At 48.0% G+C, this 18637-nt stretch overlaps 1 protein-coding gene across 14 annotated transcripts in view; it reads left to right on the top strand.

Annotated features, from left to right (window-relative positions):
* Nucleotides 1-18316, top strand: part of NAV2 (neuron navigator 2) — a 220100-nt gene extending 201784 nt beyond the window's left edge. For all 14 annotated transcript variants that reach the window (XM_073658244.1, XM_073658235.1, XM_073658234.1 and 11 more), the window contains 19 exons: nucleotides 2628-2680; nucleotides 3313-3336; nucleotides 3439-3513; nucleotides 5810-5893; nucleotides 5989-6100; nucleotides 6542-6690; nucleotides 8546-8715; nucleotides 10928-11081; nucleotides 11783-11942; nucleotides 12104-12201; nucleotides 12444-12539; nucleotides 12625-12793; nucleotides 13021-13256; nucleotides 13366-13520; nucleotides 13748-13819; nucleotides 15036-15232; nucleotides 15446-15564; nucleotides 15646-15849; nucleotides 16010-18316. In XM_073658244.1, coding sequence (XP_073514345.1) covers nucleotides 2628-2680; nucleotides 3313-3336; nucleotides 3439-3513; nucleotides 5810-5893; nucleotides 5989-6100; nucleotides 6542-6690; nucleotides 8546-8715; nucleotides 10928-11081; nucleotides 11783-11942; nucleotides 12104-12201; nucleotides 12444-12539; nucleotides 12625-12793; nucleotides 13021-13256; nucleotides 13366-13520; nucleotides 13748-13819; nucleotides 15036-15232; nucleotides 15446-15564; nucleotides 15646-15849; nucleotides 16010-16135 — 2453 coding nt within the window. In that variant the 3' untranslated portion in view covers nucleotides 16136-18316. The remainder of the gene's footprint in view (nucleotides 1-2627; nucleotides 2681-3312; nucleotides 3337-3438; nucleotides 3514-5809; nucleotides 5894-5988; nucleotides 6101-6541; nucleotides 6691-8545; nucleotides 8716-10927; nucleotides 11082-11782; nucleotides 11943-12103; nucleotides 12202-12443; nucleotides 12540-12624; nucleotides 12794-13020; nucleotides 13257-13365; nucleotides 13521-13747; nucleotides 13820-15035; nucleotides 15233-15445; nucleotides 15565-15645; nucleotides 15850-16009) is intronic.
* The last annotated feature ends 321 nt before the right edge of the window (nucleotides 18317-18637 follow it).

Below are 18637 nucleotides of genomic sequence, written 5' to 3'. Positions count from 1 at the left end.
TCGTACCTGTACCCTGGAGAGGAGCAGCGCCCGGTGTTATGACTTCTGCTTTATTAATATAAACTGCATATTAATTGTTGGATCATTCAGATAGTCATAATGACATGTGCCGACCGTCCTGGATGATCACTTAGTTTTCCCCCAATCTAATGTGATCTGACAATGAACGAGATAACAATCATAAATGCAGGGGGACAAACAAATGGCAGCCATGACAGCAGCCAGTTTCCCACACAGCCTGAATTGCTTATATATGTGTTTGCTGCAGGTATGGTGCATGACAGGGGGCTGCGGGTACAGCACATTGGAGGGGGCTACAGGTTCGGTGTGTGCAGGGGGCTCTGGGTATGGTGTTTGGCAGTCGTCCATGTTGCAGTATCCAGTTAGCGTTTTGTTTCCGCCATTGAGGTCCCCGTGACTTTCACTTTCGGTAAAGCTTGTTTTTTCAGAAATGGCCCCAATGTGCTGTCCTGTCTGGAGGGAGAGGGGCCGTGTGGCTGCACGGGGGGCCGGGCCGGCTTACCAATGTCACAGGCTCATTGGTGTGGACTGGACTTGCTAGACAAACAGATCTGGCCGTTCTGGTGTGAGGCGACGAGCTCCTCCCGTGCTGCAGACAAGACATTGCCTAGCGTTTAGCAAGTGATAAGCGGCGCCTGTAACCAGAGTGATGTTTGTGACTGATGATCTCAGTAAAGAAGTTCAAGATATAGAGAACCAGACTGAGTGTTTAGTTCCTCTTCTTGCAGTAAAGAAATTAATCTTTCATTTACATACTTCATTCTAAGTGTGTGATTTAAAAACGCAGCTAATCTGAAGAATCAGAATTGCAGTGTAAAGCATGGGGGAAACAGATCTGAGGTCATCTGAAATCCACCTGCTGCTTATCAGACTCCAGTAGCCAATGCAGATCAGCTGGACATCATGATCTTAGGGAATGAAGCAAAATAAAAAAGGCAGCGAAGCCTCGGCTACATCTAGCTATCCCGCAGCATCTGAGCCCCTATAAGGAGGTGTCTGATCTCCTGATTAAGTAATGCACACGGGAGATCTGGGGGGTTCTTATCTGTGCTCAGCTGTATGCAGGGCTCTGATCTGTGCTGAGCTGTAGGGGGGGCTCTGATCTGTGCTGAGCTGTAGGGGGGGGGCTCTGATCTGTGCTGAGCTGTAGGGGGGGCTCTAATCTGTGCTGAGCTGTATGGGAGGGCTCTGATCTGTGCTCAGCTGTAGGGGGGACTCTGATCTGTGCTGAGCTGTAGGGGGGACTCTGATCTGTGCTGAGCTGTAGGGGGGGCTCTGATCTTTGCTCAGCTGTAGGGGGGCTCTGATCTGTGCTCAGCTGTAGGGGGGGGCTCTGATCTGTGCTCAGCTGTAGGGGGGGCTCTGATCTGTGCTCAGCTGTAGGGGGGGGCTCTGATCTGTGCTGAGCTGTAGGGAGGGCTCTGATCTGTGCTGAGCTGTAGGGAGGGCTCTGATCTGTGCTGAGCTGTAGGGAGGGCTCTGATCTGTGCTGAGCTGTAGGGAGGGCTCTGATCTGTGCTGAGCTGTAGGGGGGGCTCTGATCTGTGCTCAGCTGTAGGGAGGGCTCTGATCTGTGCTCAGCTGTAGGGGGGCTCTGATCTGTGCTGAGCTGTAGGGGGGGCTCTGATCTGTGCTGAGCTGTAGGGGGGGCTCTGATCTGTGCTGAGCTGTAGGGGGGGCTCTGATCTGTGCTGAGCTGTAGGGGGGGCTCTGATCTGTGCTCAGCTGTAGGGGAGGACTCTGATCTGTGCTGAGCTGTAGGGGAGGGCTCTGATCTGTGCTCGGCTGTTTTATGGGGGGCTCTGATCTGTGCTTGGCTGTTTTATGGGGGGGCTCTGATCTGTGCTCGACTGTATTATGGGGGGGCTCTGATCTGTGCTCGGCTGTATTATGGGGGGGCTCTGATCTGTGCTCGGCTGTATTATGGGGGGGCTCTGATCTGTGCTCGGCTGTATTATGGGGGGGCTCTGATCCGTGCTCGGCTGTATTATGGGGGGGCTCTGATCTGTGCTCGGTTGTATTATGGGGGGCTCTGACCTGTGCTCGGCTGTATTATGGGGGGGCTCTGACCTGTGCTCGGCTGTATTATGGGGGGGCTCTGACCTGTGCTCGGCTGTATTATGGGGGGGCTCTGACCTGTGCTCGGCTGTATCATGGGGGGGCTCTGACCTGTGCTCGGCTGTATCATGGGGGGGCTCTGACCTGTGCTCGGCTGTATCATGGGGGGGCTCTGACCTGTGCTCGGCTGTATTATGGGGGGGCTCTGACCTGTGCTCGGCTGTATCATGGGGGGGCTCTGACCTGTGCTCGGCTGTATCATGGGGGGGCTCTGAACTGTGCTCGGCTGTATCATGGGGGGGCTCTGACCTGTGCTCGGCTTTATCATGGGGGGGCTCTGACCTGTGCTCGGCTGTATCATGGGGGGGCTCTGACCTGTGCTCGGCTGTATCATGGGGGGGCTCTGACCTGTGCTCGGCTGTATTATGGGGGGGCTCTGACCTGTGCTCGGCTGTATTATGGGGGGCTCTGCTCTGTGCTCGGCTGTATTATGGGGAGGCTCTGCTCTGTGCTCGGCTGCTGATGTCTTCCCTTTTTGTAACCCTCAGTTCACGGATCCTCGCTGTCTCTGGTATCCAGCACATCTTCTGTATATTCCACTGTAAGTATCATTGTCTTTATATATAAAACTATAGCAATTATATGGACTTTTGTTCTTTGCACATTCGGTTGCGGTGCAGATCGGCAGTGTTTGATCTGTAATCGGGAGCTTTTAGTATATAGGAATCCGCTTTATAACACTCGTCTGTATAGTTTTGTCTGCATTTATTTCTGACTATTTGCAGCATCTCGGGTCTTTGTTAATGTGACGACGTCATCTGAGTTTTAAGAGACCCATAAACGCTAAGCTTTGTATATGGGGACAGTAAAAGAGCAAAGGTGCCAAAATAGAAGTGGTAATAATGCCCCTCCAAACTAATGCAGATACTGAGCCGCCATGCTGCCGCCTTTTGTTCGGTTATATACAATTGTAGACACCTCTGGATGGAAGCATAAAGTCTTTAAAAATGTTCTACTGTTTTATGTCTGCAGCTCCTATGCATTTCTATGTGTCTCCATGGTTACCAACCACAAACAAATTCTGCGTAGTTTGATTCTGAATCATTTTGTCTCTACATACCAAATGTATATTATCAAGGAATAGCCGGATCCTATTCCATTGGGGTTTTTTTTCCGTTACGTGTCACCACATACGGAATTTCATGTTTTGTTTTTTTTCTTTATCTTTTGCAGCCAGAAGAAAAGTGCCATTCAGAGGTTTGTACCTTCTGCGTGATCTTCTCTATTAAATCCTATAGTATTCCGGATTGTGCCGGTAGTCGGCTGTGGTCTTTATAAAATGTAATGGTTCTATTTTAGATCCGCAAGTTAAGGAGAGAGTTGGATTCCTCCCAAGAAAAAGTGTCCGCCCTGACAACCCAGCTTAGTGCCAATGTAAGTTGTCGGCCTTTGTGCTCGGAGTGATCCAGGGAGCAGTGTCATTGGTTATCTTTCAAGATAGCGTACCCTTATACAATGAAATCGTACCCCTCAACAGTCATATCATTCCCTTAGAGGGTGATATTATAACCCTATACAATGATGTCATACCCAGATATGGCTATATGTACAGATACAGTAATATTATACCTCTGACATCATAGTCCTATATGCTGATCTCAAACGCCTCTACTCTGATAGTGACCTCACATCCTATACAGTCATATCTTACTCCTAAAAGTGATATTACACCCCTCTACATTGATCCCAAAATCCTCCACAATAATACCCTACTGCTCAACATGTATACGCCATGTGCTGGGATATCACACTGCTATGGAGTTATACCATACACTTATGCGCTGGCGTCCCTTGCCCTATGCGCTGGCGTCCCTTGCCCTATGCGCTGGCGTCGTCCCCCCTGTGCGCTGGCGTCGTTCCCTTATGCAGTGGCTTCCCCCTTTTGTGTACCGTGATGTCACACCCTTTTACAGTGCATGCAGTCTGTTGTTTGCTGTTATCAGCCATTTTAGGCTGGGTAGAGTCCGCACTGTAGGACAGATAAGTGCAAAGTATTCTTCCCTGTTATCAGCGTTGCAGGACACGGATTACTCCTTTATCCCTACATATCTGTATTCCCCAGTGCCACAGTAACCCCCCAGACACAATCTATTGTTCCCTGTTATCTGCCACGCTTTTAAGTATACAGACTTGCCCTAGTGGCCTTTTTTTGGCTTTCTTTTTCACCTTTGGTCGCCTTGTCTGAGCAGACGATCTGCTGTGTGAGCTTGTGCCCAGTGGGCAGATGGCAGCGTATCCCCCGGCGCCCCAGAGGTATGTGTTGTGTTAGCGCACAATGCGCAGCGCTCGCACATCCGGCTTGTCTTTGTGTCTCGCTGTTTTCTCAGTAACTGTTTGGACAGCGATTTGCTGCAGATATGTCGCGGTCTGATGAGCTTGTTTTAGGAGAATAAGCCGCATGTGACGTTCCCTGGGTGGAGATGCCGTCTCTTGTGTTTCCTACGGGTGCCGCTATACAGAGGTACCAACGCGGGGCGCACACATCATTGTTCACTGATTTTCTATTATAGTGCAGGTGGACGGATCTATACATACAGAGCGCGGCCGCATTGATTCATAGGATGGGAATCCGCCATATAATCCCCCGGCTTATTTGATGTATAGGAGATGTATGTGCTGTCTTCTATGCCTCACCGATGACTTCAGAGAAGAACGGTCATTATAAGGATCATTTGAAGTTGTTTTTTTTGTGTAAAATACTTTATAAGAATCTCCATATTGCCGTAATTAGTGACTCCAACTACATGACAGCACTGCTGTATTCTCTATGAGAAGGCCACCAGCATGCACGCCGGCCAGCGGCTCATCTCCTGGGAGATCAATGCGATCGGCTGCCCAAAATCAGACATTTCTCTCGGCCGCCCCCCCCCCCCGAACACATTAAACCGCTGGCTGAACCCTTCGATATCGACAGGTTCAGTCGACATTAATCTAATGTTTATGGGGACCTTTAGCCAACTGTTTTGTCCACCATGCTTTGCACTGCAGCTTTCTCTAGCTCAGCAGAGTATAGTAGTGATCGCAGGAGGCAAGAATGTGTTTAGACTTCTTTTTCATTTGAAGAACATTACAGTCTCCCCATCCTGAAGTGGCTGATAACAGGGAACAATAGGTTGCACTTAACCATGTTGGTTCTGGGTTCTTCCCAAATCACCCTAATCATCCATATAGTGTAAAGGACCCCCCCGGCCAGGCAGGAGCTATTGACACAGATCTGCTGATAGGGAAGGGCCATTGTTTTCTGAGAAATAACCAGCAGTCCTGTTCCAATATGGCGGCCACATGTGAGTCCCGCTCCTCGCACACATTCCACGTCCACATGTTGGGGCCTCGCGTGGTACAACCTGACACGTGCACTTCATCTGTAAAACGTTCCCCTCCGCCTGTTCTCTGTACCTTGTGACCGCTGCTCCCTGTTTAGTAAAAACTATTCACGCCCTAAATAAAAATAGAAATTTTTTAGAAATTTCTGCATTTTTCTTTGAGAATGTAACATCATCTCGCCATTCCTGTCCTGGAGGTAGATAACAAGCTTGTGTCTACGCGAAGGATCTGAGATCAGCGTCATGGACTTGCGTTACGACTGACGCTTGTCGTGTCCACGTATATTGTTAGGGGTCACTAATGGAGTGGTGGGCCGGTTTATTCTGCCATTTATTTTTTATTCTAGGCTCATCTCGTGGCCGCCTTCGAGCAAAGTTTGAGCAACATGACGATCAGGCTGCAGAGTATCACCATGTCGGCAGAACAGAAGGTCAGCACTTCTGGGAGTTGTAGTTCAGTTGTCAGTAAATGCCGCATGAATCTTTGTGACCTGGGTTTTTCTCTTTTCTTTTTTTCTTCCTTCAGGATTCAGAGCTGAATGAGTTAAGGAAAACCATAGAACAATTGAAGAAGCAGAACGCAGCGGCACAGGCAGCCATTAATGGTGTCATCAACACCCCGGAGCTCAGCTGCAAAGGTAATAATAGGCGTCCGCATCCCCCCGGGCTCTGCTGCCTCCAGGTAATTCCTGATGCAATCTGCCGATCGCTAGACAAACCTGCTTTCTGCTGAGACCAGGCTGTGTCACCATGGCTCCAGTCTAGGAGTGGGGTCACTAAAGCAAGTGAGAAAGAAGCGGGCGGCAGCCATTCTTTATAGGTTCCTCTGCGGGGTTACACTTGTGTTCTATACTAAGACATGGCTGTATCTGGATGTTAACTTACACTTGGCCTATAAGTGGCGCTATAGTACACCTATACTGAGTAGTAGATAAAGGTAGTACAGCTGTAGAGCCAGAATTATCAGTACCCCTTACAGCAAGGTGGAACAACAAGTCCCAGAAATCGATTTCTTTATTTTGTTACATGTTGTTGTTTTTTTGCATTGTAATAAGATTAGATTTATCTTCCGTCTACAGGAAATGTGACGACCCCATCAGCGGACCTGCGGATCCGGCGGCAGCACTCGTCTGATAGCGTCTCCAGCATTAACAGCGCCACAAGTCACTCCAGCGTGGGCAGCAACGTGGAAAGCGACTCGAAAAAGAAAAAGAACCGGAAGAACTGGGTGTGTAGAGCGGGCATCAGATGGGCACTGGCCTTCACACCAACACTGATGATGATGGTCTGGGACTGTGTGCTGTCAGTCGTGCACCCTCACACAGTATTCATGGGGGGCTCCGTTTATTGGAGGCTGGAGATTTTTTATCAGTCCCAAGTATAAGAGGGTTTTGATCTTAGATTTCAGCAGAAAGGTGCCTGGTCCTCGAGCAACCAACCCATCCTCACTGCCTTTATATCTGCCATTTTGTTCTTTCTCTCTGTAAATCTACTCTTGGATTACCAATTTGTGAGAATTAGCGGTTTTTTAAATGGACAGTACACCTAAACTCTGCTGTACCGCAGTACAGTTGTTCTCATCATGCTGCACATTGCCGCGGCTCCCCGCCCCAATGGTCGCTGCTATATATCACATATCTCCAGCGCTGAGAACCTACTGATAATAATCATGTGTATGGAAAACTCCAGACTCTCTCCCAGATATGAGTCACATCTTACTAAACGCTGCTGTACTGTAATAAGTTGTGACTGATATAAGCCGCTCCCATAAACTTAAAGGGGGTGTGTCTACCCAAACTGATAGTATAAGCTAAGCACATAGCCTTGTAGGGGAAATCGCCCCTATAACAATAATCGCTGCCTTAGTCCTGCAGAACCTGAACTTTAATGAAACATGCAAATTTAGATGCTTTGTGCCCCCTGGGTGTGACAGAGAGGCTCAGTGCATTGTTCCACCCACTTATTTTCCATGCTCCGCCTATCTCCTTGGTGACTGATAGCCCTGGTTAGCTGAGCATTCCCTGTTCGTGCTAGGCAAGTCAGTGCTGTCAATCACTAGTGGGGGAGGCGGGGACATGCACATCCAGTGGGTGAAGCTGTGCACCGAGCCTCTTAGCCACTCCAAGGGTGCACCTAGCACCGTAATTGGTGTACATGATTAAACCCCTACTTCTGCAGAACAGAGGCAGAGATTAGGGCAATAAAGGTGTGATTATTGTAGGGGCAACATCCCCTACAAGGCTGTGTGCTTAGTTTGTACTTTCAGTGTTGACTGACACATTTCCATTGAGTATTTAGGCTGTCTGTTTCTTTAATGCACATAGTTACTTATTACCCCGATGCTGATTTGCTTGCTTCTAACCATTTTCCGCTGCTCATACACACAGATGTGTAAGAGAAACCTTTTTTGTAGCCCACCCTGAGTCAAGGCCTCTCTGTAACGGCGGGAAGCTTGGTCAGGAAATCACAACCTTTATTGATGAGCTTTAAAGAATGACTTATGGAGAGGGGATTGTTCACTAAAGTGTATCCCCATTTGCTGTGCAGTTGATTGCAGTCTTTTGTTCCCTGTTATCAGCCATTTCAGGTCAGTGCTGGCTGCAGTACATCAGTCAGAGATTGCCCCTGGCCTCTAATGATGGATTTTGACTAGTTTAGTGTATCAGCACGTTCAGACGCGGCATGGTCCCATAGCAGATGTCTGTGTGTATGAGCAGTGCTCCCTATGTCGTAGATTTCCTAGGTTAGGACGTGCTGACTCTCCCGCCTCCTGTAATTATTTGTCCGTATTTGGTGCATTTGGCATTTTCTTGTCTGTTTAAATTGTCTTTTTTTTGTTGTTTTTTTCCCCTCCTGTTCCCTTCTGCTTGCTTGTCCCAGGTGAATGAGGTAAGGTCTGCAGCCCTCCCGTCACTCCTCCTGTCATCACATCATCTTCTCCACCACCGGCTCATTCTTCACCTTATAGTCATCATTCACCTCCGCAGCTCATCCCATCCCCCTCCTGTCATTGTCTGTTCGCTCCATCTCCCGGACTCGGGCTCCTCGTCTATTACTGACATTATACCATTTTTTCCTTACAGCTGAGAAGCTCCTTTAAACAAGCTTTTGGCAAGAAGAAGTCTCCCAAATCTGCGTCCTCCCATTCTGACATCGAGGAAATGACCGATTCCTCGCTGCCGTCATCACCGAAGCTGCCACATAACACCATGCTGTCTACTCCGCTCATGAGGAGCTCTCAGTCCAGCTCCCTGTAAGTGACCGATCACAACTGTACGAATTGGCTCCCTCACTGCCCCATACCACCAGGGATACTTGAATTAGCTCCCTCACTGCCCCATACCACCAGGGATACTCGAATTGGCTCCCTCACTGCCCCATACCACCAGGGATACTTGAATTAGCTCCCTCACTGCCCCATACCACCAGGGATACTCGAATTGGCTCCCTCACTGCCCCATACCACCAGGGATACTCGAATTAGCTCCCTCACTGCCCCATACCACCAGGGATACTCGAATTAGCTCCCTCACTGCCCCATACCACCAGGGATACTCGAATTAGCTCCCTCACTGCCCCATACCACCAGGGATACTCGAATTGGCTCCCTCACTGCCCCATACCACCAGGGATACTTGAATTAGCTCCCTCACTGCCCCATACCACCAGGGATACTCGAATTGGCTCCCTCACTGCCCCATACCACCAGGGATACTCGAATTAGCTCCCTCACTGCCCCATACCACCAGGGATACTCGAATTAGCTCCCTCACTGCCCCATACCACCAGGGATACTTGAATTAGCTCCCTCACTGCCCCATACCACCAGGGATACTTGAATTAGCTCCCTCACTGCCCCATACCACCAGGGATACTCGAATTGGCTCCCTCACTGCCCCATACCACCAGGGATACTCGAATTAGCTCCCTCACTGCCCCATACCACCAGGGATACTCGAATTAGCTCCCTCACTGCCCCATACCACCAGGGATACTTGAATTAGCTCCCTCACTGCCCCATACCACCAGGGATACTCGAATTAGCTCCCTCACTGCCCCATACCACCAGGGATACTCGAATTGGCTCCCTCACTGCCCCATACCACCAGGGATACCCAAATGAGCTCCCTCACTGCCCAAGACCAAAAGCGATACTGGCATTAGCTCCCTCACTGCCCCATACCACCAGGGATATTGGCATTAGCTCCCTCACTGCCTAAGACCACCAGCGATACTGAAATTTCATCCCTCACTTTCCAAGACCACCAGGGATACTGGAATAGTGGTCCCTCACTGTTCTAGAACACCGAGGATTCTGACATTACTCCTTCATTGCTCTAGATTACCAGGGATATTGACATTAAATCCCAGGTGGTTTAAGGTAGTGTGAGGATTAGACTATATCCCTTCCTGGCCCTAGACCACCATAAATAATGATATTAACCCTACCACCCTCCTAGACCACCAGGGATAATAGTGGGAGGTTGATGTCCACGTTAATGGACCGCAGGTGATTCCTTCCTCCTGAGCTCTGCAGCACATCCATCCCGACACTAAGCCCAGCGCCTGGCTCCGGCCTGTCCGGGTAATTGGAGTAGTTTACAATCCGTTAATCATTTAATTACCAGATAAGCCATAATTGATCAATTACAAGTTAATTATAGAAATCCACATGATCTTGTCAGGACAGGCGATGACATAGACGCTGCACCCATGAGTGTTGGAGACTGACATTTCTCTCGTACAGCGCAGCTTTGGGACCTTTCCTGGATCAGTATAGGTGTTATGTAAAGAAGCCTTCGGCTCTGTTCACACTGCCGTCACAGGCTTCATTCAGAGCCTCCGGTCAGATTTGGCAGAGGGTTTTTTTAAGCTATTAAAGTGACAGCACGATGGCTGCCGTCAATGGGTCCGTCAGGCTCTGCCCCTGTAATAAAGGGATACAATCACAAGGCGATGGTTTTCAATCTGGGAAAAGTTTCCATTCACTGACATCAAGCAAAGATGTGGAAAATGGCAGGGAATAAAAACGCAACATCGAGAATAGCAAAACTTTTCATTGCACCGTGATAAAGCTGCCTGACGGGGGCAGGAGAAGGCAGTAAGAGCTGGGGTGGGGGGGTCGCACTTTCCGCATGAATAGCCCTGATGGCTACCAAGGCATAAGATGTTTGGTGCCATTTGGGCTAATAGGAGATCGAACCTGTTGCCATAATGAGACATTGTCAGATCGATTTATCTTCATGAAACCAAATCCCCCCCCCCCCCTTGAAGCCAAACCCTGTTTTATTGGCTGCACATCACTGATCGCGGAGATTGGTGGTTAGAACATGCTTGGATCGGCCTCAGCCTGGCAGCGCCACTCTCTCTATAAATATATATTGGCTTTATAGGCTGCCAGCAGATTCTGCCTGCATTGTGTCTTTGGCTGGAAAGGCTCCATAAAGCTCACATTGTCTTTACAGGCTCTCCGACTGCTCAGTAAATGAGGCCGACAGCGTTCTGCAGCTGCGCAACGAGCTCCGCGACAAGGAGATGAAGCTGACCGACATCCGCCTGGAAGCCTTGAGCTCGGCACATCAGCTGGATACACTGCGCGACTCCATGAACAGAATGCAGGTACGGAGCCGAGACCCCCCAGACCAGCACCGTGCAGCCGCATGCAGTACCAATGCTGACCAGGTGGTGGCAGCCACCCCTACATTACAGCCCTACTACCCCCAACATCTCACCTGTAGATGAGGATGTAGCTTCTGCTCTCATGTAAATAAACATCAATAATTGTGCAATTTTCTAATATGCTTTGTGTTTTCATTACTTTTAGAGGATCTCTGCTTACTGTCAGTGACTGAAAACATCCAGAAGCTGAAACCAAATGCAGATCTATTATTCCTCACAGCTGAGTAATAATAGTCTCTACTGCCCTGAGGATTTGCTTCAATGTGTCAGCTCAGCTCCCAGAGGATTGTCTAGAATGAAACAAATCGAGACGTGTTAGTTCTTGTAGTCCTGGATGTAAACAGGAATGTTGCCGTACACTGACAGCAAGCAGAGATCTTGGGAAAAGGGAGAAATGTTATTGCAGGACTTTTGGGGTTTTTTTTCTATAAAATTTGGAACATTTCTTTTACCTTTCTTGATCCTTTTTTTTTTCTGGGAGATGAACATATAACTGCAGTAAAATGTAAAACTGCTGAGATTTGTAGTGCATCTGTAGGTTTTCTTTAGTATGTAGCAATTCCATAATAATGACTTCCTTCACTGACTGACACCACCGGCCGCATTATATGATTGGATTAATATTCTGTTCTTGTGTAAAGTCTGAAATCGAGAAGCTGAAAGCTGAGAACGATCGCTTGAAGGCTGAGAATCCAGGGAGTTGCAGCAGAACGCCTTCTCAGATCTCCATCTCCTCTTCCCCAAGACACTCCATAGGATTCCCCCAGCCTGGGATGACCATGACGGAGTCCTCCAGCCTAGGTAACTCCAGATGTAGTAGTATTATTCATGTGTGACCCCTGTGATTGCCCAGTATTCGCCATAGCTGACATTAGAGCATGTATTTAGTCTTGTCTCTCCATAGGACTCCATGGTATATAATCTGTTTTCACGTTCCCGGCTTGTTTTTTTTCCTCTTGCAGACATGTTACTGGATGACTCGGCTGATGGCACCATGCGCAGAGAGAGCCGCCATGTGAAGATCGTTGTGAGCTTCATGGAGGAGATGAAGTGGAGAGAGGTGGGTGCTGCATATACATATGTTGGTGCACTACATCCTACACCCGAGCTCATTATATTACATTATCAGGATCTCGGGTGCTCAATATCAGCCCAGTGGTCACAAGTATGTAGGATCCCAGAACAATACAGTAGAAAAATAGTTTATTTTTAGCACACAGCGCCACCCAGTGTCCACATTCTGAATGGTGAACTGTAACCTATTCCTATCAGCACAGTCGCTCTTCTTCTCCCTTCCTGCAGGAATGCCGGCCTCGTGTCTTCCTTATCGGGTGCATCGGTGTTGGCGGCAAAACCAAATGGGACGTTCTAGATGGTGTCGTCCGAAGGTTGTTCAAGGTAATGTGCGGGGCCACATCTTAGAAAAGAGGGACCACTGCTACGTTTCCCCCAGCTGCTGCGACCAAATCTGTGTATTTTGCAGGAATATTTAGTACATGTGGATCCAGTAACACAACTGGGGCTGAATTCTGACAGCGTTGTTGGTTACAACATCGGCGAGATCAAGCGGACGAACACAGCCGGGACCCCTGAGCTGCTCCCCTGCGGCTACCTTGTGGGGGAGAGCGACACCATTTCTGTCTCATTAAAAGGTATGACCATAGGAGGGGTTTCTTGGTTAGGATCCCCCTTCGTTAGCCAGAGCGGGGCACTCGGGATCCCCCTTCGTTAGCCAGAGCGGAGCACTCGGGATCCCCCTTCATTAGCCCGGGTGGAGCACTGCTGCAGAGTGTTCCTTCCTCCAGGACCTGGAAGCTTTAGTCTTGGCCTCTGTGTGGTTTTCGCGGCATTGATTTTTTTTTTTCTACATTTATGTCAGGTCTCCCGGAGAGCAGCTTGGACAGCCTGGTGTTTGAGACTTTGATACCTCGACCGATATTACAACGATACGTCTCATTATTGATGGAGCATAGAAGGATTATCCTGTCCGGTCCTAGTGGGACAGGAAAAACCTACCTGGCTAATCGTCTGTCTGAATACATGGTGCTGTGCGAGGGTCGGGAGCTGACAGACGGGGTCATCGCCACCTTCAATGTGGATCACAAGTCCAGCAAGGTACGAACTCCTCCAGGAAGGGTTAATACTGCAGCGTGGCATTACAGTTCAGCCCCATATCCCTACGTAGAGACCCTAATACAGCGTGCAATATTCTGCTACCCTCCAGGAGCTGCGCCAGTATCTTTCCAACCTTGCCGATCAGTGCAACAGTGAGAATAATGCGGTGGACATGCCCCTCGTCATCATCCTGGACAACCTCCATCATGTCAGCTCGCTGGGCGAGATTTTTAATGGACTCCTGAACTGCAAATACCACAAATGGTAAGGATGGCTCTACCCCGTTGTCCTGTATGGATTTGTTCTGTATGTTTCTATGTCCTGCTGTCGGTACAGACCCTCCAGGTAGAAGATCCAGAGGAATCAGGGGGAGGAGGATTGTTTCTTCTCTCCTCAGGAGGGATTCTGTGATTTCACATGTCTCTGATTTTTCTGCAGCGTTATAGTGAGCACTATTCCATTAATATAATTTTTTGTTTTTGTTTTTGCAGCCCATACATAATTGGCACCATGAACCAGGCCACGTCGTCCACCCCCAACCTACAGCTTCATCACAACTTCCGGTGCGTCTCATGCCATTTTTTAATATCAAGCTGATTGTGACCAGGGTAAAGGCCGTACATGGCGGCATTCTTTTGTAATTTTGCCGCAATTAACTCGCCTATTTCAAAACCAGCATGGCTTCTGGAAATTGTGACAAACTTACAGCCACGAAGCTTAAATGATTCTCAAATATACCTTATACCATTTATAATGATGAGCAAGGTTGCAATGTGCCTCTTATTAAAAATCCTCTCTGTAACACAGATTTTTTTTTTTTTTTTTTTTTTTTTTTAACCACTTGTTGCCTAGGTTACCGGCCACCTCAGTAGTCTATGAACAGTGGCTGGTTTTCTAGGCAAAGAGCGCAGAGCTTGCAATGACTTTTCTGTAGAGCTTATAAGCCCTGATCCAGCTTTAGTGCCCCCTGCTCTGCTATGATGCGGAGGAGGAAAACCAGACTTTGCAAATTTCTAGTGGGGTCATCATGCTGCTAGTCTGAACATTTCAGTCAGGACTGCATCCCCTCAAGCCTGGAGACAGGGGAGCAGTGTGCCCCTGATGATTGATCATGAGAACAACCCTTTAAAGGGGTTATCTGATATTCTTAATCTTTAAAAGTTTAAGGTATTTTTTAATTGACTATATAATTATAAAATATAAAATTTCCCACAGTTCCCTCGATGGCCTCCCTTCCGTTTTTTAGCCTCAATGTTCAATCAGTGCGCTCTGCTCCGAAGCCTCTGAACACCGGCAGGAAAGGACAACGCAATGAGCATGTGTTGTGTATTCGGATACATACAGTGCTTTCTTTAATTGCCGGCTTCGGAGCAGAGCGCACTGGCAGTACACCAGCAAAGAGCGAGGACACACGGAGAGTCAGATGAGTCCACGGAGCACGAGTCAGTGATGATGTTCTGTGTGGGACTCCATTGATCAATCTCATCGGAAGTGAATAAAGTAAATAAATCAAAAGTTAAGCTAGCAGGGGAACGGTAGGTCACGTTATACAATTAGGTAAGGGCTTGGTTTTTCAAGATTATCGGGCGACCCCTTTAAACTCCTCACCAGTGTAAGATCTCTGCTTGCTGCTGGTAAATGAACATATTCTGGTTTACCTGTAAAGGCTGGAGACCTGTGTATAGATGAGTCGCGTGGGTGATATATAAAGTGTAAAGCGGTCTGAATGACTTCCAATCACACTCGTATAACCTGTCCTTTGCCCTGTATGTGACACAGGTGGGTGCTATGTGCCAACCACACTGAACCCGTCAAAGGTTTCCTTGGGCGCTATCTCCGGAGGAAGTTGATCGAAACAGAAATGAGCAACCGAACAAGAAACGTGGAGCTGGGGAAGATAATAGACTGGATCCCCAAAGTCTGGCAACACCTGAACCGCTTCCTGGAGACCCATAGCTCCTCAGATGTCACCATCGGTGAGTGGCACATATGGACCGGGCGTTATCCAGGTGGCGGATCTCCGGCTCAGTCTAATCTATTACACTTCGCATCCAGGAGAGCTGCAGTTCTTATTAGCTGCCAGTAGATGGTGCTGTCACACATAGGAGAGGGAATTAAAGGGACAGTAGAGCCAGAGTCTGTCCTGTAAATGGGATGTCAAATATTTTCCATCATCTTCTTTATTCTAGGACCTCGTCTGTTCCTGTCTTGTCCAATGGATGTGGACGGTTCGAGGGTTTGGTTTACTGACCTCTGGAACTACTCCATCATCCCCTACCTACTGGAAGCCGTCAGAGAAGGGCTGCAGGTAAGAAACCTTAGGTCTTAGATCATTCATTTGGCAGCCATGCCGATCAAGTACAATATCCTTCTCCTTACCCTGTTCTAGTTGTATGGCAGAAGAGCCCCCTGGGAAGACCCTGCCAAGTGGGTTATGGACACCTACCCGTGGACAGCGGTTCCTCTGCAGCACGAGTGGCCTCCTCTTCTCCAGCTACGGCCAGAAGACGTTGGATTTGATGGGTATTCTGTGCCCAGGGAGGGGACATCAAGCAAGCAAGCGCCATCAGGAGATGGGGACGGAGATCCTCTGGTAAGAAGCCCTAAAAAATAAAATTATTTGTTGGAATTGAGCAAAATGTTTGCAGGACACTGTCCAGAGTATAATCTGCAGTTGGGGCACGCCTTTGCACAAAACCTGACGTTCCCTTTAAGTTTTGCCCCCTGTTACTGTCAATTTCTTGCTGTTACAGATGAACATGCTGATGAGGCTCCAAGAAGCGGCCAATTTTTCCAGCCCCCAGAGCTACGACAGCGATTCCAACAGCAACAGCCATCACGACGATATTCTGGATTCCTCCCTGGAGTCTGCGCTGTGATGATGAGAGTCGCCCATTTACAGGTGGCTGGGAGATGAGACAATTAAGGCTTTCAGACAGAAGGGGGCGCTGGTCGCTGCACCCTGTTTGATGTGACCACGTGTTAGAATCAAGGCTGCACTACTCTTTACACGCATCAGGCCGAAACGCCTGGCACACTGAAAATGTTTTTAGCTGTAGATACACAGGCAGGACAGGGGATGGCGCTCTGCCTACGCTGCTCTAACCAAACACACAGGGGTACTGGTCCTGCCAGCTTCACTAGGTGACCTCAGTGCAGATAGTCGCTGACTACGCTGCTTGCCTTGCTCTCGTTGTGTATAACCAATGCTGCTGGGGGGCCGGAGCGTCTGCTGCAAACCGTATACAGCTATGCAGGATGCTCCCCCACTCTACCCTGAGCGTGAAAGGGCTCATCACCGCCACACGGACATTGTTGTACAGGAGACGACCATTGACCGGGACTGAGACCAAACCAAAAACTGAATCGCCACCTCTGCTGTCATAGGACAGGCGACTATTGAATGAGGAGGGTTACTAGAGGGGGGGCAAACAGGCTGGTATCAGGGACCCCCAATGCATCTGTGTCCAGTCACCTCGGTGTCCGTTCCCTTCACAGGCGGCAATATATTGCACTGTGCAAGTTCCCTGATACCTAGAGGGGAGAGCGGAGCTGCCTACCCGTCCTTCCTCAGGTACCGTCTGCTCCAACATCGTTGTCTCTAAGACGCCATCTCCCCCATTTTGGTGCTAACCTTTCAATGCCTTATAATTATGATGGGTAACCTACGATTCCCCAGCTGGGTCCTATATGCCACCGTCCTGGTAAAGCTGAGACTTGTAGTACAGACACAGCTGGCAAGCTACACCTGTACCACACCACTAGCCCACCAGGGATAATATCAGTCCCCATGTATCTGCTGCATTATGAATTTTATTTGCATTTTTTCAAGGGGAGCAGTTTGCATTTATTTGCGTTTTTTTTTTTTTTTTGCATCTTACAAGGGATTAGACCCCCTGTAATATCCTTCTACATTTACCACCTGAGAAACGCCTAAATCTATCCATTATATAGATAATAGAGGAGCAGTTCTTCTATACCTCACGTGTTCTGCTACATGTTAGACCAGGTTACAATAACCCGACCCGAGCGGAAACACTTTCACAATGACGCTGCGTGGACTGGAAGGTGAAACTGCAAACAAGCGCCCAAAGTCTCCTATCATGAGAAGGGGCTGATAAAGCGAAACGCGTCGCTAGAGTTCAGAGAGTCCCCCAGCACTGAAATCCATAACTGTGAATATGGCTGGATGTTTCATATCACTGACAGGTTTCACTAATAAATATATATCTATATTTATAGCTTTGGGATTATGTATATAAATCACAAATCGTTGTCTGTGATGCCTGAAACGCATCGGGCTGTTCTAGATTACACTGTATTGTCCTTCGTTAACGTCAGGAAGCTGGTCTGCCTTGATGTATATTTTTTTTTATTTTTTTTTTGTATCTCGTCTCGACCATGATGTAGCTCATGTGCTCCACGTCTCTGCCATGTCGGTGCCGGCTCGGATACAGCTGTCTGCACGCTCAGTGTATTATACAGACTGTTATATGGCCGCTGGGCTGGACGACACTTAGAATCGCTCAACGTTCCTGAACGTTTTGATACTTCCAATCGCCTTTTACAAAGTCAATCATCAGATCTCCGCTGGATTCTATGCAACACGGTTATAAAGGAGACCGGAATAATAATAAGAGATTAATAAAACCCTCCCCCCCCCATGTTGTAAATTGTATGTGACGTGGGCGAAAAGCGTCATGTATCGCACCCGCATGTTAATACTTTGTTTTCACTTTGGACAGAAGTTTTCCTTCTGGAGATGTAAATGTTTCCTGTGTAACAAATGTAAATAGTTAACGAATCTGCTGCATTTTGATGAGATTTTTTAGCTCTTTTTGTAAAAAAAAAGAAATAAATAAAAAAAGGAAATACAAAGAGGTGGGGGAGGGGTGAGTATTTTATGTAGGATTTCCTTCTTTTTTTTTTTGCTTGGATTTATTTTTTATTTGAACTGAATTTTCGCACGGTCGGATCAGATTGTGTTTCCTGACAATACGAACAAAACTGATTGTACCAGTCTTAAATTATTACTGATTCAATAAATCGATGCTTATTTATCCTGTGTGGAGTCATTGCGTCCTGATAAGAAACTTTCTAATAGACTTTGTCCGAGATTCATCATTCACTTTGCACCTTTTTGGGTTGGTGGGTGGGAGGGGAGGGGGAGTTTTGTTGAAGTTTGGATTTTAGGAAATTTTGGATTTGGACCAGATGTTTTCGCCTAGTTCATGATTTACCACTTTTCAAAATGTTTGTACAATAATGGTTTTCTACCCAGTGCAGTGGAAAAGCTACATTTTTTTTTTGCAAAATTGAAGACCAATGTGCAACATTTTACAGCTAATTCATAGGATATTCTGTCGCTGACCATTTGCCAT

The sequence above is a fragment of the Phyllobates terribilis genome, unplaced genomic scaffold (assembly GCF_046119375.1).
Source record: "Phyllobates terribilis strain yellow unplaced genomic scaffold, ASM4611937v1 Scaffold_13__5_contigs__length_258822181, whole genome shotgun sequence".
NCBI lineage: Eukaryota > Metazoa > Chordata > Amphibia > Anura > Dendrobatidae > Phyllobates > Phyllobates terribilis.
Note: the sequence above shows the minus strand (reverse complement) of the source record. Positions and strands in the feature narration are given on the sequence as shown.